General features: G+C 31.4%; 2 protein-coding genes across 2 annotated transcripts; one reads left to right on the forward strand and one right to left on the reverse strand.

Moving 5' to 3' along the window:
* Positions 1-15,934: 15,934 nt before the first annotated feature.
* LOC135140651 (alpha-tocopherol transfer protein-like) lies at positions 15,935-23,259 on the forward strand. The gene is made up of 5 exons (XM_064071292.1): positions 15,935-16,620; positions 16,668-16,818; positions 16,868-16,995; positions 22,653-22,894; positions 22,950-23,259. The coding sequence occupies exons 1-5, from the start codon at positions 16,461-16,463 to the stop codon at positions 23,199-23,201; spliced, it is 933 nt and encodes a 310-aa protein (XP_063927362.1). The 5' UTR covers positions 15,935-16,460; the 3' UTR covers positions 23,202-23,259.
* A 65-nt stretch (positions 23,260-23,324) lies between these two features.
* LOC135140358 (cytospin-A-like) lies at positions 23,325-24,683 on the reverse strand (the record flags this gene model as incomplete). Its single annotated transcript, XM_064070852.1, has 4 exons — positions 23,325-23,755; positions 23,806-24,080; positions 24,135-24,242; positions 24,299-24,683. Coding segments are annotated over 4 exons (858 nt in total), but the record flags the coding sequence as incomplete, so codon positions are not given.
* Positions 24,684-24,746: the final 63 nt, after the last annotated feature.

Here is a 24,746-nt window from a genome sequence, read left to right on the forward strand (position 1 = left end):
AAATTGCAACAACAAAAATACCCCAAAAGAGGACAAAAACACTTTAAAAAATAACAAAAAAAGGTGACTACAAAGTGACAAAAAAATTCGGCTGACAAAATGTTAACAAAAAAAAGAAACCAAACAAGTAACCAAAAAAAAAACGAAAAGAAATGACAAAAATATTATTAAATGAAGGCAATGAAAATAAGGCGATAAAAAGACAATAAAAACAGAACTAAAAGCGTAACAAAAATACAGGACAAAAAAAATCCTTAAAAAAATACAAAAAAAGGAAAAAAAACAACAGCAAAAGCGCAAAAAAGGAGACAAAAAAAGGTTAAAAAAAGGTCACTTGAAAAAAAAATGGGAATGAAAAAATTAAAATTCAAAAAGTGACAAAAAAGGCGAAGAATAGACAAAAATGTTACTAAAAGAAGAGAGTAAAAAAATGTCACAAAAAATGCACAAAAGACCTTAAAAGAGGACTAAAACATCGACAAAAAGGCGACTACAAAGTGATAAAAAACAACAAAAATATCGGCTGAAAAAAATACGAACAAAAGAGAAAAAGTCAAAAAGTGATTAAAAAAAAGGTGAAAAAAAAAGAAAAATGTTACAGAATGAAGGAAATCAAAAGAAGGCCATAAAAAAGACAATAAAAACATGACCAAAAAGTGTAACAAAAACAAAGGACAGAAAAATCCTTAAAAAAGTTAAAAAAAATAGAAATATGTAAATGGTCAAAAAAAGCCCAAAAAATCCGCAAAAAGCGAAAATAAAAATAAAAGAGGAGCGAAAACGGGACAAAAAAACAACAAAAAAAGCACAAAAAAAGGAGGCAAAAAAAGACAATAAAAACAGGACTAAAAAGTGTGATAGAAAAATCCTTAAAAAGTTACAAAAAAAAATTACAAAGAATGGAGAAAAAAACATGCCAAAAAATCTACAAAAAAAAGGTGAAACAAAGAAAGAGAAAAAAAATGTCATAAAAAATTGCAAAAAACTATAAAAGAGGAACAAAAACACGAAAAAAAACAACCAAAAAGGGGACAAAAAAGTCACTTGAAAAAAAGTGGGAACTAAAAAAAATGAAACTACAAAAAGTGACAAAAACGGCGAAGAAAAGACAAAAATGTTACTAAAAGAAGGAAATAAAAAAAGCGCTTAAAAAGGACCAAAAAGATGACAAAAACAGAAGAAAAAAAATCTTTAAAAAATGTGACAAAAAAATGCAAAAAAGACTACAAAAGAGGACTAAAAAGCGATAAGAAGATTAAAAAGAAGACGATTAAAAAGGACCAAAAAGTGACAAAAACAGAGTACAAAAAAATCCTTAAAAAAGTTACAAACACATTACGAAAAAATGGTCAAAAGAATCCAAAAAAATGCATAAGAGTGTAACTAATGGACATGAGTCAAAAAAAGCACAAAACAAATAAAAAAAAGGAAGAGCAAAAATGCGACAAAAAACAACAAAAAATGGGACAAAAAAAGGCAAAAAATGTATTCTGAAAAAAATGCGAACAAAAAAATGAAACTACAAAACGTGACAAAATAGCGGCGAAAAGAAATGACAAAAATGTTACTAAAAGAAGGAAATCAAAAGAGGGTGAAAAAAGAAGACCAAAAAGGTGACAAAAAATCGTTAAAAAAAGAACAAAAAATCCACAAAAAGTGAAACTAAAAGAAAGGAATAAAAAAAATGTCGCAAAAAATGCATTTTAAAGACTATAAAGCAAGACTAAAAAACGACAAAAAAAATGTTACTAAAAGAAGGAAGTGAAAAGAAGGCGAAAAAAAGACGTTAGAAAGGAGACTAAAAACGGCAACAAAAAGAAAAAATCCTTAAAAAGATGGATAAAGTTTAAAAAACGCAAAAAAGTCAAAAAAGTCCACAAAAAATGAAACTGAAACAGAAGAGCCAAAAAAATGCTACCAAAAAAATACAAAAAAAAACATAAAACAGGACTAAAAAACAACAAAAAGGCGACTGCAAAGTCACAAAAAAAACGACAAAAATTTTCGAAAAAAAAAAGAAATACAAAAAAGCAAAAAAATTACAAAAATTTTACTGAAAGAAGGAAATCAAAAGAAGGCGATAAAACAAGGACCAAAAAGAGGACAAATAATCCTTAAAAAATGCAACTAAAAAAAGTTACAAATTTAATTAACAAAAAAGGTCAAAAAAAACGCGAAAAATTCACAAGAAATGAAACTAAAGAAAGGGGCTCAAAAAAAGATCACAAAAAATTGCAAAAAAAGACCATAAAAGAAGACAAAAAACACGATAAAAAATAACAAGAAAAAGGTGATTACAAAGTGATAACAAAGCGACAAAAAAAATTCGGCTGAACAAAAATGCGAACAAAAAAAAAGGGTATTTCTAAAACTGACAAAAAAAGCGAAAAGAAATGCCAAAAATATTATTAATTGAAGGAAATGAAAAGAAGGCGATAAAAAGACAATAAAAACAGGACTAAAAAGTGTGACCAAAACGAAGGATAGAAAAATTTTTTTAAAAGTTACAAAAAAAATTACAAACAATGGAGAAAAAAAACCCAAAAAAATTTACAACAAAAAATGAAACAAAAAAAAGAGAAAAAAAGTCACAAAAAATTGCAAAACACTCTAAAAGAGGAGCAAAAATACGAAAAAAAAACAAAAAGCACAAAAAAGGGGACAAAAAATACAAAACAGGGGACAAAAAAAACAAAAAATGTCACTTGAAAAAAATGGGAACTAAAAAAACTACAAAAAGTGACAAAAACGGAGAAGAAAAGACAAAAATGTTACTAAAAGAACGACATAAAAAAAAGCGCTTAAAAAGGACCAAAATGGTGACAAAAACAGAAGAAAAGAAATCTTTAAAAAATGTGACAAAAAAATTACAAACCATTGATGGAAAAAGTTAAAAAAAAGCAAAAAAAAGTCCACAAAAAATTAATCTAAAACAAGAAAGTAAAAAAAAATCCAAAAAAAATGCAAAAAAGACTACAAAAGAGGTCTAAAAAATGACAAAAAGGCAACTATAAAGTGATTAAAAAAACAACAACAAGCGAAAAAAAATTGAGAACAATGTTACTAAATGAAGGAAATCAAAAGAAGGCAATAAAAAAGACAATAAAAACAGGAACAAAAAGTGTGACAAAAACAAAGGACAGAAAAATCCTTAATAAAGTTTCAAAAAAAATAGGAAAAAAATGGCCAAAAAAAGACCAAAAAGCCACAAAAAGTGTAACTAAAGGAAAGGAGTAAAAAAAAAACGCACAAAAAATAGAAAAAAATAAAATAGGAGCAAAAATGGGACAAAAAAGACACAAAAAAAATGACAAAACAACGGCCAAGAAATAACAAAAAATGTTACTACAAGAAGGAAGTCAAAAAAAGACGATAAAAAAGGACCAAAAAGTGACAGAAACAGAGTACAAAAAATCCTTAAAAAGTTACAAAAAATTACAAAAAATGGTCAGAGGAGCAAAAACGCGACAAAGAAACAACAAAAAATGACACAAAAAAGGTATTCTGAAAAAAAAAAATGCGAACAAAAAAATGAAACTACAAAACGTCACAAAATAGCGGCGAAAAGATGTGACAAAAACGTTACTAAAAGAAGGAAATCAAAAGAAGGTGATAAAAAAAGACCAAAAAGTTGACAAAAAATCGGTAAAAAAAAATAACAAAAAAAAGAACAAAAAGTACACAAAAAGTGAAACTAAAAGAAAGGAAAAGAAGGCGAAAAAAGACGTTAGAAAGGAGACTAAAAAGGGTAACAAAAACATAGGAGAAAAAATCCTTAAAAAGACGACTGTCACCAAAATTGACGAAAAAAAGTCAAAAATGCGAAAATAAGTCCCCAAAAATTAGACTAAAAAATGCGATAAGAATCAACAAAGTGTCATAAAAAAACACGCTAAAAATGCGAGAAAAAAACACAAAATTTTCCTTTCGACTCAGATTATCTTGGACGAAGTCTTTTAGAGGTCTCCAGAATGACTTTCACGACGTTATTTTATTCAGAAATGTAACTTCGAGACGTAGCTGTGTTTTGTCACACGAATTAACATTCCTCCACAAAATTAAAAAAAAATATGCAGAATTGCTCCGGTATTGCTTGTGCTTTCCGCACCAGGAATGTTCGTTTCAATACCTCCACACAAAAACCCCAACCACCAATAGTCAAAATTTTCTCAATTCCGAGCAGTTCGTCGCCCCGCGCCCGCCTCCTCCAATTTTTTTCCCCTTTCAATCGAAAACCACATGTTGATTCTGTTTTTCACATGTGGCATCGACGTTGTTCATATCGCACCCAATTATTATTTCACTCCAACTCGCTCCCCGACCATAACATCGTCCTCGTCGGCGGCCGGAATTCTCACGTTACCATCGCGCCGAGCCGCGATTCTCGCCCCTATTCCCTCGGCCATAAGCGTCGCCCATTTTTTCACCATCGGCGGCTCTGTGCGCTTCAAACAAATTTTTCAGTATCGAAGAGTGTTAACACAAGTGTCGTAACAACATTCCCGGTATCGAGTACGAGCTGGAATTATCGAAAGGAAGCTGATTGCGGCCGGGAAGCGGTGGTCAGACCGAGATTTTTTGTAAATTAGTGTGCTGGACAGCGAGTTCTGGAGTGATAAGAGTGCGTTATCGGAGATAAAAGAGACTGCTGCTTCCGGCGGGGTATCGCGTTGCTTGTGGAAAAATTGGACCGGTGGTCCGAACACTGGAAAAAAGAAAAAATTGACACGTTTTTTGGGGGGTTTTGGGCTGGAGTGGGTCCGGGATGGGTGAGGAAAGTCGGGTGCCGGGGGCTGGGTTTGCATTGTTGGAAAATAACCGCAGCGCTGCGATAACGCTATCGGTGCAGGACACGAGTCGGAAAGACAGGAAAAAGCCCCTCCTCTGTGGGGATATAAAAGGAAAAGTACGGTTTTTGGGTTTATTTTGGTCGGAGTTGTGGTGGTGTTTGGGGTTTGGGTGTCTGGCAACTTGGTGCCACAGGGCTCGTCATGGGGTAGCTAGCGTGTAATTGCTGCCAGCTGCCTTTTGAAGGGCTATATGGCATTAGTTTGTTTCAACGGTTTTGTGGTGTTTTTTTTTGGTGAGTGTTTTTGCTTTTCTGCTTATTTATTTTGTGGATTCACAAAAAACCTTGAATAAAAATGTGATTTTTAACCTTTACAATGACGAAATGTAAATGAAAATATAAAAAAATGTTTAAAATTATCCAGACACACTTTCGTTGCTAAATTGTATAATTTGAAAAAAAAAACCTAATTCTTAAACAAAAAGACATTAGAACTCTATAGCAAAAAAAACAAATAAAATATTTTTTTGCACTCACCACAAAATAAGTCGCTTTAAAAATTGTTTTTTCCTGTTGTGGTTGGAGCGAAGACTTTTTATCCTCCCGAAAGCCATCTCCAAAGCCATCGCTACAAGACGGAATTCACCGAACACTATTCTCTGAACCATTACAGAAAATATTATAATCTAACTTCTTTATTTTCACAGTTTACGACCACGATCTTAATGGTACAAAAATATATACATTCGTTATTACTTACAAAGAAAATATTAATTAACACAGATAATAATTATTACGCGACGAAAACTGACAGAAATAATTAACTAAAAAGTCATTCAATTGTCAAAAAACTAATCACATTTTTTTATGACTTTTTGATGAAGTCAAACTGTGAATATTAAAACTTTTATTTTTGTATAGTTTGTTTTCGTCTTTCGATCTCCTTTTGCTTTTGGGAGAATACTTTGCAGTTAAGCTCCGCCCCCCGATCTCATAACGAATAAAAAATTCATCACAATTGAGACGGGGCGGGTGGGTGGGGCTTACCCTTTGATTTTTTTAGTACATATACATAGTCTTCTTTCAACAATAAAATACTTAAAATATTAAATAGTAAATCTGAGATTAGATTTATGCCCCACCCACCCGCCCCTGTCTCAGTTGTGATTAATTTTTTATTCGTTATCAGACAGAGGGGCGGAGTTTAATTGCAAAATCCACATTTTTCTACAAAAATTTACCATTTTAAACATGTTTTAAGTTTCTTCTTCTTCTTTACTTCGATTTTGTCAACTTTTAAATTTAATTAATAAAAAATTTCGTGTAATATACCTGGGTAGAACTTGATATGTTCTATTTTTCGACGTAAACTACGTAAAGATGGCAACAACTACTTTAATTTTAATAAAAATTCGTAGCCTGAAGAACCGCAAAAAATTTTAATCGACAGTGATTTTTCTACAGTCTCGAGGCGCCATCTCCTTAGTTTTTTTTGTTATTTAAGTGCATTCGTAATCACTTCTTCGTTTATTCGAAATTTACCTACAATCATCAATTTGTCATTAATCAACCAAAATTTTGGACAGTTTGTCATTAATTTTTAAATTTTATAAATTTAAACCGTTAATTTTTTCTTTTCCACAATAAATTTCGCCCTCTTTCTGTTGCAATAAATTTTAGTAGTACTTTTTTTTTATAAAATTCATGACCGAAAAGGAGGCGGGTATGTGGGCGTGGTTGATAATATATTCTTCTGCAGAGTGGGAGTGGTAAGTAACTGATACAAACTAGCCTGTAAAAAAGCTCTGTTGTGAATTTTTTGTTGTATTATTTGTTATAAGATTTATTTATTATTTCAGAAGAAAAACCAATGGAGAAGAGGGGGTGGGTGGGTGGGGCTAAGTTTACTTTTTCCTAGAAAGTCTTTTACAGGCAAGTATTAGCCCCGCCCACCCACCCCCTCTTCCTTCTGGTGATCACTCTTAATACTGTTAATTATTATTGACAAAATTATTGTCTTATTACAATCTTCGGCAAATCTGTTAAACCGATAGTGAGAAAACAGATAAATTGTAATTTTCCTTCTATAAAATATTCGATCCACACCGTATATTTGAAAGTTTTTTCTTGTTTATAGTGACAGTGATAGTGATATTTTATTCCCCATTTTGTGAGATAAAAATACAAAAAATAGAAGGTGTAATAAAGAAAATATAAAATAAATGAAAGTGTAAATAGTCTAAAGCAACCAAAATTTTGGACAGTTGGTCATTAATTTTTAAATTCTCTAAATTTAAACTGTTAATTATTTCTTTTAAACAATAAACTTTAGAAGTACTTTTTTATAAAATTAATCACCGAAATAGAGGCGGGTGGGTGGGCGGGTTAATAATATGTTCTTCTGTAGAGTGGAGGTGATAGAAACTAGTAAAAAAAGTAATCGCAACTTTTTTGTTGTACTCTTTGTTGCAAGATTTATTTCTTATTTCAGAAGAAAAATCAATGAGAGAAGAGGGGGCGGGTGGGCGGGGCTAATACTTGCCTGCAAAAGACTCTCTAGGAAAAAGTAAACTTAGCCCCGCCCACCCACCCCCTCTTCCTTCTGGTGACCACTCTTAATAATGTTAATTATTGACAATATAATTGTCTTATTAGAATCTTCGGCAAATCTGTTAAACGGATGGTGAGAAAACAGATAAATTATTATTGACCTTCTATAATTTATTCGATCTACGCCTTATATGTATTTCGGTTTTTTTTTCTTCGTTTATAGTGATAGTGATAGTGATGTTTTATTCCCCATATTGTGAGATAAAATACAAAAAATAGAAGGTGTAATAAAGAAAATATAAAATAAATGAAAGTGTAAATAGTTTAAAGCAACCAAAATTTTGGACAGTTGGTCATTAATTTTTAAATTCTCTAAATTTAAACTGTTAATTTTTTCTTTTAAACAATAAATTTTAGAAGTACTTTTTTAATAAAATTAATCACCGAAATAGAGGAGGGTGGGTGGGCGGGTTTATAATATGTTCTTCTGTAGAGAGGAGGTGATAGAAACTAGCTTGTAAAAAAAGTAATTGTAACTTTTTTGTTGTACTCTTTGTTGCAAGATTTATTTCTTATTTCAGAAGAAAAATCTGTGAGAGAAGAGGGGGTGGGTGGGTGGGGCTAAGTTTACTTTTTCCTAGAGAGTCTTTTACAGGGAAGTATTAGCCCCGCCCACCCACCCCCGCTTCATTCTGGTGACCACTCTTAATACTGTTAATTATTATTGACAAAATTATTGTCTTATTAGAATTTTCGGCAAATCTGTTAAACCGGTGGTGAGAAAACATATAAACTGTAATTTTCCTCCTACAAAATATTCGATCTACACCGTATATTTGAAAGTTTTTTCTTGTTTATAGTGACAGTGATAGTGATATTTTATTCCCCATATTGTGAGATAAAAATACAAAAAATAGACGGAGTAATAAAGAAAAAATAAAATAAATGAAAGTGTAAATAGTCTAAAGCAACCAAAATTTTGGACAGTTGGTCATTAATTTTTAAATTCTCTAAATTTAAACTGTTAATTTTTTCTTTGAAACAATAAATTTTACAAGTACATTTTTTATAAAATTAATTACCGAAATAGAGGCGGGTGGGTGGGCGGGGTTTATAATATCCTCTTCTGTAGAGTGGGAGTGATAGAAACTGCCTTGTAAAAAAACTAATCGTAACCTTTTTGTTGCACTCTTTGTTACAAGATTTATTTCTTATTTCAGAAGAGAAATCAATGGAGAAAAGGGGGTGGGTGGGTGGGGCCAAGTTTACTTTTTCCTAGAGAGTCTTTTACAGGCAAGTATTAGCCCCACCCACCCACCCCCGCTTCATTCTGGTGACCACTTTTAATACTGTTAATTTATTGACAAAATTATTGTCTTATTACAATCTTCGGCAAACTTGTTAAACCGATGGTGAGAAAACAGATAAATTGTAATTTTCCTTCTATAAAATATTCGACCTACACCGTACATTTCAAGGTTGTTTTCTTCGTTTATAGTGACAGTGATAGTGATATTTTATTCCCCATATTGTGACATAAAAATACAAAAAATAGACGGAGTAATAAAGAAAAAATAAAATAAATGAAAGTGTAAATAGTCTAAAGCAACCAAAATTTTGGACAGTTGGTCATTAATTTTTAAATTCTCTAAATTTAAACTGTTAATTTTTTCTTTTAAACAATAAATTTTACAAGTACTTTTTTTTATAAAATTAATCACCGAAATAGAGGCGGGTGGGTGGGCGGGGTTTATAATATGTTCTTCTGTAGAATGGGAGTGATAGAAAATAGCTTGTAAAAAAAAATGATCGTAACTTTTTGTACTCTTTGTTGCAAGATTTATTTCTTATTTCAGAAGAAAAATCAATGAGAGAAGAGGGGGCGGGTGGGCGGGGCTAATACTTGCCTGCAAAAGACTCTCTAGGAAAACGTAAACTTAGCCCCGCCCACCCACCCCCTCTTCCTTCTGGTGACCACTCTTAATAATGTTAATTTATTGACAAAATTATTGTCTTAGTACAATCTTCGGCAAACTTGTTAAACCGATGGTGAGAAAACAGATAAATTGTAATTTTCCTTCTATAAAATATTAGATCTACACCGTATATTTCAAAGTTTTTTCTTGTTTATAGTGACAGTGATAGTGATATTTTATTCCCCATATTGTGAGATAAAAATACAAAAAATAGACGGACTAATAAAGAAAAAATAAAATAAATGAAAGTGTAAATAGTCTAAAGCAACCAAAATTTTGGACAGTTGATCATTAATTTTTAAATTCTCTAAATTTAAACTGTTAATTATTTCTTTTAAATAATAAATTTTAGAAGTACTTTTTTTATAAAATTAATCACCGAAATAGAGGCGGGTGGGTGGGCGGGTTTATAATATGTTCTTCTGTAGAGTGGAGGTGATAGAAACTAGTAAAAAAAGTAATCGCAACTTTTTTGTTGTACTCTTTGTTGCAAGATTTATTTCTTATTTCAGAAGAAAAATCAATGAGAGAAGAGGGGGTGGGTGGGTGGGGCTAATACTTGCCTGCAAAAGACTCTCTAGGAAAAAGTAAACTTAGCCCCGCCCACCCACCCCCTCTTCCTTCTGGTGACCACTCTTAATTATGTTAATTATTGACAATATAATTGTCTTATTAGAATCTCCGGCAAATCTGTTAAACGGATGGTGAGAAAACAGATAAATTGTTATTGACCTTCTATAATTTATTCGATCTACACCTTATATGTATTTCGGGTTTTTTTTCTTCGTTTATAGTGATAGTGATAGTGATGTTTTATTCCCCATATTGTGAGATAAAATACAAAAAATAGACGGAGTAATAAAGAAAAAATAAAATAAATGAAAGTGTAAATAGTCTAAAGCAACCAAAATTTTGGACAGTTGGTCATTAATTTTTAAATTCTCTAAATTTAAACTGTTAATTTTTTCTTTTAAACAATAAATTTTACAAGTACTTTTTTTTATAAAATTAATCACCGAAATAGAGGCGGGTGGGTGGGCGGGGTTTATAATATGTTCTTCTGTGGTGAGGAGGTGATAGAAACTAGCTTGTAAAAAAAGTAATCATAACTTTTTTGTTGTACTCTTTGTTGCAAGATTTATTTCTTATTTCAGAAGAAAAATCAATGAGAGGAGAGGGGGCGGGTGGGCGGGGCTAAGTTTACTTTTTCCTAGAGAGTCTTTTACAGGCAAGTATTAGCCCCGCCCACCCTCCCCCGCTTCATTCTGGTGACCATTTTTAATACTGTTAATTTATTGACAAAATTATTGTCTTATTACAATCTTCGGCAAATCTGTTAAACCGATAGTGAGAAAACAGATAAATTGTAATTTTCCTTCTATAAAATATTCGATCCACACCGTATATTTGAAAGTTTTTTCTTGTTTATAGTGACAGTGATAGTGATATTTTATTCCCCATATTGTGAGATAAAAATACAAAAAATAGAAGGTGTAGTAAAGAAAATATAAAATAAATGAAAGTGTAAATAGTCTAAAGCAACCAAAATTTTGGACAGTTGGTCATTAATTTTTAAATTCTCTAAATTTAAACTGATAATTTTTTCTTTTAAACAATAAATTTTAGAAGTACTGTTTTAATAAAATTAATCACCGAAATAGAGGCGGGTGGGTGGGCGGGGTTTATAATATGTTCTTCTGTAGAGTGGGAGTGATAGAAAATAGCTTGTAAAAAAAAACTAATCGTAACTTTTTTGTTGTACTCTTTGTTGCAAGATTTATTTCTTATTTCAAAAGAAAAATAATAAGACAACAGGGGGTGGGTGGGCGGGGCTAAGTTTACTTTTTCCTAGAGAGTCTTTTACAGGCAAATATTAGCCCCGCCCACCCGCCCCCTCTTCCTTCTGGTGATCACTCTTAGTACTGTTAATTATCGACAATATAATTATCTTATTACAACCTTCGGCGAACCTGTTAAACTGATGGTGAGAAAACAGACAAATTGTTATTCATCTTCTATAAATTACTCGATCTACACCTTATATGTATTTTGAGGATCTTTTTCTTCGTTTATAGTGACAGTGACAGTGACATTATATTCCCCATGTTACATATACATAAAACATACGGTTAATGGTATGTGAGATAAAAATACAAAAAATAGCAAGTGTAATAAGGAAAATATAAAATATATAAATAATACAAGTGTAAACAGTCTAAACCAATCAAAATTTTGAACAGTTTGTCATTAATTTTTAAATTCTCTAAATTTAAACTGTTAATTTTTTCTTTTAAACAATAAATTTTAGAAGTACTGTTTTAATAAAATTAATCACCGAAATGGAGGCGGGTATGTGGGCGTGGTTTACAATATATTCTTCTGCAGAGTGGGAGTGGTAAGTAACTGTTACTAACTAACCTGTAAAAAGGCTCTATTGTGACTTTTTTGTTGTACTATTTCTTATAAGATTTATTTCTTATTTCAGAAGAAAAATCTGTGAGAGAAGATGGGGTGGGTGGGTGGGGCTAACTTTACTTTTTCCTAGAGAGTCTTTTACAGGCAAGTATTAGTCCCGCCCACCCTCCCCCTCTTCCTTCTGGTGACCACACTTAATACTATTATTTATTGACAATATAATTGTCTTATTACAATCTTCGGCAAACCTGTTAAACCGATGGTGAGAAAACAGATAAATTGTTATTCACCTTTTATAAATTATTCGATCTATACCTTATATGTATTTCGAGGCTTTTTTCTTCGTTTATAGTGATAGTGATAGTGATATTTTATTCGCCATATTACATATACTACATACGTTAATGGCATGTCACATAAAAATCCAAAAAATAGAATGTGTAATAAGGAAAATATAAAATACAAGTGTAATAGTCTAAACCGACCAAAAATTTTGGACAGTTTGGCATTAATTTTTAAATTCGCTAAATTTAAACAGTTATTTTTTTTACAATAAATTTCGTCTTCTTTCTGCTGCAATAAATTTTAGTAGTACTTTTTTTTATAAAATTAATCACCGAAATCGAGGTGGGTGGGTGGGCGGGGTTTATAATATGTTCTTCTTCAGAGTGGCGGTGCTAAGTAACTGGAAAAAAACGCTAAACATAACTTTTTTGTTGTACTGTAATGAGAGAACGGGATGGTAGGCGGGGCTAAGTTTAACTTTTTCCTAGAGAGTCTTTTATAGGCAAGCGGTAGGCCCGCCCACCCACCCCCTTTTCATTTTGGTGACTGCTCTTAATATTGTTAATTATTGACAATTTTGCAATTAGGCTCCGCCCCTCGTTTTTACAACGAATCAAAAATTCATCCCGATTGAATTCCAGACGGATGGGTGGGGCTTCTCTTTTGCTTTTCTTTTTTAATTAATACATTTAGTTTTCTTTGCAGAACACGACTACTTAAAAACATATTTCACATGGTAATTTCTTGTAGAAAAATAAGGATTTTACAATTAAGCTACGACGAATAAAAAAAAATAGACATTGAAAACGAGTCTACACATATTAAAACTAAAAGGCAAAAAGTAAGCCCGCCCACCCACCCTATCTCATTTGTGATGATTTTTTTTATTCGCCGTGAACTAAAGGGGAGGAGCTTAACTGTAAAACACTTACTTCTTTACAAGAAATTAAAAACATGTTTTTGAGTATCGTGTTGTTCAAAGAATAGTATGCATATTAAGAAAAAAAAAGACAAAATATAAACCCCAGCCACCCACCCACCCCCTTTCAATTGTGATGATTTTTTTTATTCTTAGAAACTTAAAACACGTTTAAAATGCTAAAATTTTTGTAAGCAAATATGACATTTGCAATTAGGCTCCGCCCCTAGGTCTGCCAACGAATGAAAACTTCATTACTATTTAAATCAGGGCAGGTATAGGTGGGGCTTAATCTTTGGCTTTAATTTTTTCTTAATATATTTAGCATTCCCTGAATAACACGATACTCAAAAACATGTCTTACATAATAATTTCTTTTAGAGAAATAATAAGGAATACAAAAATAATTTATTCAACGAAACTGAAATCTAATTTGATCGTTTTATTGTTGTACGATTTTATAAAATTTTAATGGAAAATATCAGTGAAATAAAAGTGTTGCAGATTTTTTTTTTAATTTGAGAAACTTTGATATTCCACGATTTTTAGGAACCTTGCGATTTTATAAAATTTCAGAGAAAAAGAAGTCAAATTCACGAATATTTTGCAATTATTTTTTGAGAATCTGAGAAAATCTGTTTTGGAAGTGAAATTTTAGTTTTTCTAATATCTTTTTAATCCAAAAATTTTAACTTTTTTTTAATTTATGAATTGTTACAAAGTGATTTTCAAAAAAAAAAGAAATGTGAATTTTACTAAAAAGATAAACTTAGAAATTGAAAAATATTGTACCATTTTTGGAATCCAGCGATTTTATAAAATTTTATGGTTAAAGATAACTCATATTGACGAAAATCTTGTAGTATTTTTTTGAAAATTTGGGAAATTCTATTTTGGAAGTCAAATTTTGAGGTTTCTGTATTTTCTTACTTCCAAAAAATTAAAGTTGTTTTCAATTTCTGAATCGTTTCAAAATTGTTTTCGAAAAACAAGAAAAAATAGTTATTTTAGAAATTATGAACATTTTGATTTTTTTAAATTGTTGAATTTGTTTTAGTTTGTCGAATTTTAAGAAGATTATGTATAAGGAAATTTTCAATATTTGCATGAAAAATTAGACTTTTACAAAAAGGAAAACTGAAAAACTTACAAAATACTCCACGATTTTTAGAAACCTTGCGATTTAATAAAATTTTAGAGAAAAAAATGTCTCAAATTTACGAAAATTTTGCAGTTATTTTTTGAGAATCTACAAAAATTTGTTTTGAAAGACTTTTTCTATCATTTTTTATTACAAACATTTGAAACTCTTTTTTTAATTTATAGATTGTTACAAAGTGATTTTCAAAAAACAAGAAATATGGATTTTACAAAAAGGTAAACTTAGAAACACAAAAAATATTTTATAATTTTTCGAATCTAGCGATTTTATAAAATTTTAAGAAAAAAGAAAATTCAAGTTTACAGTATTTTTTTGAAAAAAATTGCATTCCAGGGAACTGTAAAGAAATCACATTGTTTTTTTAATTTTCTGAAAGTCAAATTTTACTTATTTTGTATTTTCCTTAGTCCCAAGTGTTTTAAGTTTTTTTCTAAATTATGACTTATTTCAAAATGATTTTGTTTTGTTGTATTTCAGGAGCGAGGAAAATTCTGTCGAAATAACTTTGAACCAGTAAAACACGTTTAAAATGCTAAAATTTTTGTAAGGAAATATGACATTTGCAATTAGGCTCCGCCCCTAGGTCTGCCAACGAATGAAAACTTCATTACTATTTAAATCAGGGCCGGTATAGGTGGGGCTTAATCTTTGGCTTTAATTTTTTCTTAATATATTTAGCATTCCTTGAATAACACGATACTCAAAAACATGTCTTACACAATAATTTCTTGTAGAGAAATAATAAGGATTTTGCAGTTAAATTTCGCTCCCTCGGCTCTCGACGATTAAAAAAAATCATCACAATTGAGATAGGGCGGGTGGGCGGGGCTTTTATTTTGCCTTTTTTCTTAATATACGTAGTCGTCTTTTCACAAGAAGAAACTTAAAACATATTTTAAATGGTAAACTCTTGTAGACAAATATCGGTCTTGCATTTAAGCCCCGCCCCTCGATCTAACAATGAATGAAGAATTCATCACGATTGAAAATTGAGATCGGGGCGGGTATGGGTGGGGCCTAATCTTTAGCTTTATTTTTCTTAATCTACATAGTACTCTTTGAACAACACGATACTCAAAAACATGCTTTTAATTTCCCGTAGGGAAATAAGGATTTTGCAGTTAAGCTCCGCCCCCTTGGCTCACGACCAATAAAAAAAGATCATCACAATTGAGACAGGGCGGGTGGGCGGGCTAACATGTTGCATTTTTTTCTTAATAAGTGTAGACTTATTTCGACAAGAAGAAACTTAAAACATATATAAACGCTTTTAAATACGGCAAAAGTTTTTCACCAATTACCACGAAAAATGCACCAAAAATTTTACAATATGAAGATAAATGCAGTCTACATTAAAATGTGCAATAAATGAAAAAAAAAAAGTTAAATATGCAGAATCTGCAAAAATATGCATTTTGCATAATTAGCCTTAATTATTAGTTCTTCTGCAGAGAGGGAGTGGTAAGTAACTGATAGAAACTAGCCTGTAAAAAAAACGTTGATTGTAACTTTTTTGTTGTACCATTCGTTACAAGATATATTTACTTCAGAAGAAAAATCAATGACAGAAGATGGGGTGGGTGGGTGGGGCTAAGTTTAACTTTTTCCTTGAGAGTCTTTTATAGGCAAGCAATAGGCCCGCCCACCCACCCCCTCTTCATTCTGGTGACCATTCTTATTACTGTTAATTATTTCAGGAAAACCCGTCGAGAGAATTCCACACCACTTCCGCATGGTACGCTTTTGAATTACTAAATGTTAAATATTTTTTTTTGTTCATTAACTTTCCTATTAAAACTCATAAATTGTGTAAATTAAATCACTTGGTCAGTTAATTAAAATGCGTGAATTTATATCCACAAACAAGTATCATAAGGGAAATCCTTCACCGTATTTAAGAAAAATACCAGATTTTGGACGATTTTGCAACGCAGTTTAGTTAATAGCTACGTTAGAAATTCCCACAAGATCACGTTCAGGGTAATTATTTATTCACCCATTTTTTTATATTCTGGTCCAACTACAAAATGCTTGTAGTATTTTTGCCAAACAGGTCGAAAAAAAGTGAATAAACCCATCGTCACCATTACGTAACTGCATTATCGAAAACGCTGATTATAGCCCGAGGACCCATTAACCGTCCACCGCACCATTTTACCAGCTCAAGGTCCCTCGCACAAAAACCGCCAGCTCGACAAATTTTCCAATGTTTTCCTTCTAAAACAAACAATCGTTTTTAATTTTCGAGAGCACGTACCACCAGAAGGCCGCCAACATCCTCCAGACATCCCAGCCGACTTTGCTCCTGAGGTCACCGCCGCCTATAAAACCCGCCGAACTGCCTCTAGATCAGTTTAGTTGGCCATGATCCGAACGCGGCACGTGGAGGACTTCTTCGACGTGTCGGAGCGAGACGTCGACGACGTCAAGAGGATGATCTGCGAAGACGACGCCAAGCTGCAGCACCTGGAGGAGCTGCTGAGGGTGTGGATCGAGAGCCAGCCCCACTTCCCGAAGAATTACGGTTGGTTGATAAAGGGTCGAAATTTGCGTGTATCGACAGTTTTGCAGACCGAGGGATGATGAGGAATTTTCTTAGGGGGGCGAAGTTCAGTCTGGAGACGGCGAAGCGGAAGCTGGAGGGGTACTTCTGGGCGAAGGTGGCGTACCCGAACTTCTACCAGAGGCGGGTGCCGGGGGACGTGAAGACGGCGCAGATTGTGTAAGAGGCTGGGGGTGGAGTGTGGAGGCGGCTGACGGTGGTGTTTTAGGAATGTGGTGCGGCTGCCGAGGCTGACGGAGGCAGGGGAGAAGATCTGTGTGGTGGGGCTGGCGTGCAACGACCCGGATGGGGCGGAGTTTGATATGGTGGCGGCGATAAGGCTGTTCTGGATGTTGTGTAAGTTGAAGTTGTTTATGATTTGTTAATTAGTTAGATCAGAGTTTCGCTTTCAATATTTTTTGCAATTTTTTTTTTGTCGCTGGAAATTTACTTGGAACCAGGTTTAATCGATCGAAAAACCGAGAAACAAATCACGCATTAGCACATTCTGCATTAATTGGATAATTGGCACTTAACATTAATACCTACTGACCATGAAATCGCAACAAGGTAACATTTTAAACACCCATTGGTCAAATTCCCGCTCCATTAAAATTATACAATTTTTGCTTCCTGTAATCGAGTCGACTGAATGACTGCTACTGTTTTGTCGACCCATAGACTACGAAAAAATAGGTTTCCCGTTTCCGCCTTTTCGATTTTTCATTTTATGCTTTTTTGTTTTGACATTTTTCAATTTTACAATTTTTCCTTTTTGTTTTGAATCGAGAATTTGAAAAATCGGAAAAACTGAAAAATCGTAGAACTGCAAAAACGAAAAATTGAATCATTTAAAAACTAAAATCGAGAAACTTAAAAATCGAAAAACTGTAAAATCCAAAAATTGTAAAACCGAAAAATTATAGAATCGACAAAATTTTAAAGTCGAAAATATGTAACATTGAAAAATCAAATAAATGGAAAAATTTTAAAATCCATTAATTGAAAAATGGAAAAATTCTAAAATCGTAAAATTGAAAAAGTGAATTTTTTTAAAAAATATCATATATTTATAATGAAAACTAGAAAAATTGCAAATCGAAAATTGAAGAAACAAAATAATAATTGAAATTGGAGAAACAAAAAAATTATAAAATCGGAACATTGAAAAATCGAAAATTTTAAAATTGAAAGCTCGAGATATTTTAAATTGAAAGCTCGAGATATTTTAAATTGAAAAATTACAAAATCCAAAAACTGAATAAATTAAAAAAAATAGAAAACCAAAACGAAAAAAAATGGAAAATTGAAAAATTGAAAAATTTCGTATTGAAAAAAGAAAATTTATAAAATCTTAACATTGAAAATCCAAAACATTGTAAAAATTGAGAAAATTAAAAACCGAAACAAAAAAGAAGTTGGAAAATCGAAAATCTGAAACTTTTACATATCGTAAAATTGAAGAAACGAAAATTTGAAAAAATTGAAATTGAAAAAACAAAAACTCATAAAATCTAAACATTGAAAAAACAAAAAATAAATGAAAAATTCCAAAACGAAAAACTGAAATTAAAAAAAAAATTAATAAATTGGAAAATCGCGAACTCGAAAAATTGGAACAATAAAGAAAATAAAAACCAACACCAAAAATTGCAAGTTGAAAATTTGAAGAAACGAAAAACGAAAGAATTGAAAAATTGGAAAATTTAAAATTGAAAATGCTAGAAATTTTACATCGAAAAATTGCAAAATCCAAACATTGAAAATTTTTTTTTAGTGAAACAAGAAGAATGATAAAATCAGAACATCGAAGAACCAAAAAATTTTAAAAATTAAGAAAATAAAGAACCGAAACGAAAAGAAATTGGCAACTTGAAACACTGAACAATTTTACATTCGTAAAATTGAAGCAAAAAAATGAAAAATTGCGAATCCAAAAAACTGAAGAAATTAACAGCAAAAAAATAAATAAAAAACAAAACGAAGAATTGCAAGTTGAAAATTTGAAGAAATGAAAAATTATAAAATCAGAACATTGAAGCCCAAAAAAACTGAAAAAATTAAGAAAATGTATTGTACAATTGAAAAAAATAAAAATAAAAATTGTGAATCCAAAAAATTGAAGAAAGCAAAAATTGAGGAAATTGAAATTGAAAACCAAATTGAAAATTAAAAAAATTCTGAAAATAAAAAATAAAACAAAGAATTACAAGTCGAAAAATTGAAGAAATGAAAAATTATAAAATCAGACCATCGAAGAACCGAAAAATTGAAAAAATTAAGAAAATAAAAAACCGAAGCGAATAAAGTTGGAAAGTGGAAAACTGAAAAATTTTAGATATCCTAAAATTGAAAAAAAAAGATGAAAAATTGCAAATCCAAAAAATTGACGAAAGGAATAAATTGAAAAACAAAAAATCATAAAATCGGAACATTGAAAATTTAAAAAATTCTAACAATTAAAAAAAAGAAAATACAAAAAAACGAAATTTTAAATGGAAAATGCAAAAAATTGAAAAATTCAAAAGTTGGAAAATCGAAAAACCTAAAATTTTTCCACATCGTAAATTTGAAGAGACAAAAAAAAGAAAAACTGAAACACTGCAGATCGAAAAATTGAAGAAACGAAAAATTGAAAATAATTGAAATTGGAGAAACAAAAAAATTATAAAACCGGAACATTGAAAAATCGAAAAATGGTAAAAATAAGAACTGAAAACTGGAGAAATTTTAAATCGAAAATTTTAAAATTGGAAGCTCGAAATATTTTAAATTGAAAAATTGCAAAATACAAAAACTGAATAAATTAAAAAAATAAAAAACCAACACAAAAAAAATGGAAAATCGAAAAACTGAATAATTTTACATATCGTAAAATTGAAGAAACGAAAAATTGAAGAAACGAGAAACTGAACAATGGAAAATTTGAAAAATTTGAAATTGAAAAAACAAAAAACCATTAAATCGGTACATAAACCCCAACGAAAAATTCCAAATCGAAAATTTGAAAAAATGAAAAATTCAAAAATCGAAAAATTTCGTATTGAAAAAAGAAAATTTTAAAATCTGAACATTGAAAATCAAAAACATTGTAAAAATTGAGAAATTTGAAAACCGAAACGAAAAAGAAGTTGGAAAATCGAAAATCTGAAAAGCTTTTACATGTCGTAAAATTGAAGAAACGAAAATTTGAAAAAATTGAAATTGAAAAAACAGAAACTTATAAAATCGAAACATTGAAAAAACAAAAAATAAATGAAAAATTCCAAACCGAAAAATTGAAATTAAAAAAAAAAAAATAAATTGGCACATCGCAAAATCGAAAAATTGGAACAATAAAGAAAATAAAAACCAAAACCAAAAATTGTAAGTTGAAAATTTGAAGAAACGAAAAACGAAAGAATTGAAAAATTGGAAAATTTAAAATTGAAAACGCCAGAAATTTTACATCGAAAAATTGCAAAATCCAAACATTGAAAATTTTTTTTTAGTGAAACAAGAAAAATGATAAAATCAGAACATCGAAGAACCAAAAAATTTAAAAAATTAAGAAAATAAAGAACCGAAACGAAAAAAAATTGGCAACTTGAAACACTGAAAAATTTTACATATCGTAAAATTGAAGCAAAAAAATGAAAAATTGCGAATCCAAAAAACTGAAGAAATGAAAAGCAAAAAAAATAAAAAACAAAACGAAGAATTACAAGTTGAAAATTTGAAGAAATGAAAAATTATAAAATCAGAACATTGAAGCCCAAAAAAACTGAAAAAATTAACAAAATGTATTGTACAATTGAAAAAAATAAAAATAAAAATTGTGAATCCAAAAAATTGAAGAAAGCAAAAATTGAGGAAATTGAAATTGAAAACCAAATTGAAAATTAAAAAAAATCTGAAAATAAAAAATAAAACCAAGAATTACAAGTCGAAAAATTGAAGAAATGAAAAATTATAAAATCAGACCATCGAAGAACCGAAAAATTGAAAAAATTAAGAAAATAAAAAACCGAAGCGAATAAAGTTGGAAAGTGGAAAACTGAAAAATTTTAGATATCCTAAAATTGAAGAAAAAAGATGAAAAATTGCAAATCCAAAAAATTGAAGAAAGGAATAAATTGAAAAGCAAAAAATCATAAAATCGGAACATTGAAAATTTAAAAAATTCTAACAATTAAAAAAAAGAAAATACAAGAAAACGAAATTTTAAATGGAAAATGCAAAAAAACTGAAAAATTCAAAAGTTGGAAAATCGAAAAACCTAAAATTTTTCCACATCGTAAATTTGAAGAGACAAAAAAAAGAAAAACTGAAACACTGCAGATCGAAAAATTGAAGAAACGAAAAATTGAAAATAATTGAAATTGGAGAAACAAAAAAATTATAAAACCGGAACATTGAAAAATCGAAAAATGGTAAAAATAAGAACTGAAAACTCGAGAAATTTTAAATCGAAAATTTTAAAATTGGAAGCTCGAGATATTTTAAATTGAAAAATTGCAAAATCCAAAAACTGAATAAATAAAAAAATAAAAAACCAACACGAAAAAAAATTGAAAATCGAAAAACTGAATAATTTTATATATCGTAAAATTGAAGAAACGAAAAATTGAACAATGGAAAATTTGAAAAATTTGAAATTGAAAAAACAAAAAACCATTAAATCGGTACATAGACCCCAACGAAAAATTGCAAATCGAAAATTTGAAAAAATGAAAAATCCAAAAATTGAAAAATTTCGTATTGAAAAAAAAAATTAATAAAATCTGAACATTGAAAATCAAAAAAAAACGTAGAAATTGAGACAATTAAAAACCGAAACGAAAAAGAAGTTGGAAAATCGAAAATCTGAAAAGCTTTTACATGTCGTAAAATTGAAGAAACGAAAATTTCAAGAAATTGAAATTGAAAAAAAAAACTCATAAAATCGAAACATTGAAAAAACAAAAAATAAATGAAAAATTCCAAATCGAAAAATTGGAACAAGAAAGAAAATAAAAACCAAAACCAAAAATTGCAAGTTGAAAATTTGAAGAAACGAAACATGAAAGAATTGAAAAATTGGAAAATATAAAATTGAAAACGCTAGAAATTTTACATCGAAAAATTGCAAAATCCAAACATTGAAAATTTTTTTTCAGTGAAACAAGAAAAATGATAAAATCAGAACATCGAAGAACCAAAAAATTTAAAAAATTAAGAAAACAAAGAACCGAAACGAAAAGGAATTGGCAACTTGAAACACTGAAAAATTTTACAAATCGTAAAATTGAAGCAAAAAAAATTGCGAATCCAAAAACTGAAGAAATGAAAAGCAAAAAAAAAAATAAATAAAAAACAAAACGAAGAATTACAAGTTGAAAATTTGAAGAAATGAAAAATTATAAAATCAGAACATTGAAGCCCTAAAAAATTGAAAAAATTAAGAAAATATATTGCACAATTGAAAAAAAAAAAATGAAAAATTGTGAATCCAAAAAATTGAGGAAAGCAAAATTTGAGGAAATTGAAATTTAAAACCAAAAAATCATAAAATCGGAACATTGAAAATCAAAAAAATTCTAAAAATAAAACAAAGAATTACAAGTCGAAAAATTGAAAATTTTATAATGAAACAAGAAAAATTATAAAATCAGACCATCGAATAACCGAAAAATTGAAAAATAAGAAAAATAAAAAACCGAAGCGAAAAAAGTTGAAAAGTCGAAAACTGAAAAATTTTACATATAAAATTGAAGAAAAAACATTGAAAATTCAAAAAATTCGAAAAATAAAAAAAAGGAAAATACAAAACGAAGAAACACAAGTTGAAAATTTAAAGAAATGAAAAATTCAATTTGAAAAAACAAAATATCAGAAATAAAATCGAAACATTGAATGAAGAAATGAAAATTGAAAGAATCGAAAATTCAAGTCAGTGTTACCAAAAATCGCGAAAATTTGTATAATTTTTAAGGAAGTTCAGTCGAAATAACCTTCAACCAATTTCTTGACCTCCTCATTTCTCCCTTTTTCAGTCGACCTGAGCCTGACCTGCGCCTTCCCCACCTCCGGCGAAATCCTCGTATTCGACGCCGCCTCCGCCTCCGCCCGAGTCATCGCCCAGCTGCTCACCCCCGCCTTCAAAAACTCCATCTCGGTACTACGCCACGCCTACGCCATCCGAATCACCGAGGTCCACGTGATCAACTGCCCCTCAGTGGCGGAGAAAACGGTGGCGGCGATCCGACCCTTACTACCAGAGAAATTGAAACAGAGGGTAGGTTGGCAGCACTGGAACTATAGTCCGTATTATACTGCAACAATTTTTGCAGTTTACCATCCACAAGGACTTGGGGTCTTTGAAGGAACACCTCCGACCCGAGTTGCTCCCGTCGGACTATGGTGGTACGCTTGACAGCTTAAAAAGTTACATGGAACGGTGGACGGACATTCTACAAGAGAACGCCGATTGGTTCGAGGAGCAAGAAAGCGTGAAAATTGTGGGTAAACCACCGAACAAGGTTAACTGCTTTACTAGCGACATCGGCGTCGACGGCAGTTTCAGGCAGCTCAACATCGACTAACCTCAAATTTTCTAAATGTAAATTATTTAATTTTTCACAAATATAAAATCGAAAGTGATTTTGGCTGTTGTAATTGGGGTTTAGCAGTGGTGCCAACCCTAGTGAAACCAAACAAACTACTCCTTTTTGTAATCGAGTTTAAATAATTTTATTTTCCACAAACAAATACAAAATAACTTTACAAACAACAATTGGCAACTGAGTAACTAAACCTTAACCTAAGCTTAAGTCCTCGAAACGCTAACTTAAATTACGACTAAACAGTCTTGTTACTTCTCAATACGTGACGTATTGACAGTGACGTCACTCCCGTGACCAATGTAGTAAAACCTCGTGACTAGACATAAAACGTGAGTAAATATTATATAAAATAACTTCTTCCTCATTAGTAAAAGCAAATAATTCCAAAATTCGTGCCCCGTCTTTGGTAACCTAAATAAGCCACAATCTGCATATCACAGAGTTTAAGTCTCGAAGTGTTTATAGATCGCAGTCACGTAGCCCATGACTTGTTGCCAGTCGGGGCGCTCTAGTTGTATCATGTCGTTGATATTCTACAACAAACATAATAACGAAAAAATCCCCAAAGACTGTGATTTTTTACCAAAGTGGTCGGAATCCCTACACTTTCAGCGGCCCCAAACGCCAGTGAAAAATTGCGCCGCTTCTCCTGCGCCGTCAGACTGTCGTAAGGGATGCGGTCCGGAAGGTAAGTGTGTAAAAGGGCACAAAGGGCCAGCCCGTCGTTCCACGAACTACTAAAATTCGTGATATCTATATTTCGATACCCGACTGTCTTATTCTGGCACCACTTGAGCAAGGCGTTGCGCTTGGAGCCCCCATTTTTCACCAAACCGTTCAAAGGGTCCTTCCGCTCACCTACAAAAACACGAATTTAGGGTTTTTGCTTGTCACTCCAATCGTGCCAATTACTTAAATCCGAGTAGCTATTTCGGCGCGAAAAATCCAAACCTTTTTGAAGAAGCGACTCCTTGAACCCGTCCTCGGGCTTCTTCACTAGGTCGCTCTTCGTCAAGGAGTCTGAATCACAACGGTTGGTTAATTAATAACAATTACATAACCTCATTTTTCGCTACCTGATATGACAGTCTTGCTCCAGTCTCTGTTGATTTTGTTGGGTTGTTGTTCTTTCAGAGGCGTCTTGATCGGCTCGCTCCAGTCCCCGCGCAGCGGCGACCCTGCAGACAACGACGGCACCCCCAGGGGACTGGACGGACTCCTGGCGTCCGACGTCATCGAGTTGATACTCGAAGCCGAACTGCTCCGAGACACCGAGTTCAAGCTAATCGTTTTCGTCACAGGTTTACCGGCATTTTCGATGCTTTCGATCAAACTCTTGACGCTCTGTCTGCTGTTCTGGCGACTCAGAGTGACCTTAGGTCTCCGACTTAAATCCTCGACTTGGAAGCTCGTGGGCCGGATCGGTAAAGGTTCGCTAGTGGCTGCAAAAAACAAACCTAGTCAAAGACAGACAAAAGCGGCATTATTATTGAAGCACATGGCAAGACGTGGACAACTAAACAA

This window comes from Zophobas morio, unplaced genomic scaffold (genome assembly GCF_036711695.1).
Source record: "Zophobas morio isolate AGI-343-1 ecotype UQ-CSIRO unplaced genomic scaffold, CSIRO_AGI_Zmor_V1 ptg000040l, whole genome shotgun sequence".
Taxonomy (NCBI): Eukaryota; Metazoa; Arthropoda; class Insecta; order Coleoptera; family Tenebrionidae; genus Zophobas; species Zophobas morio.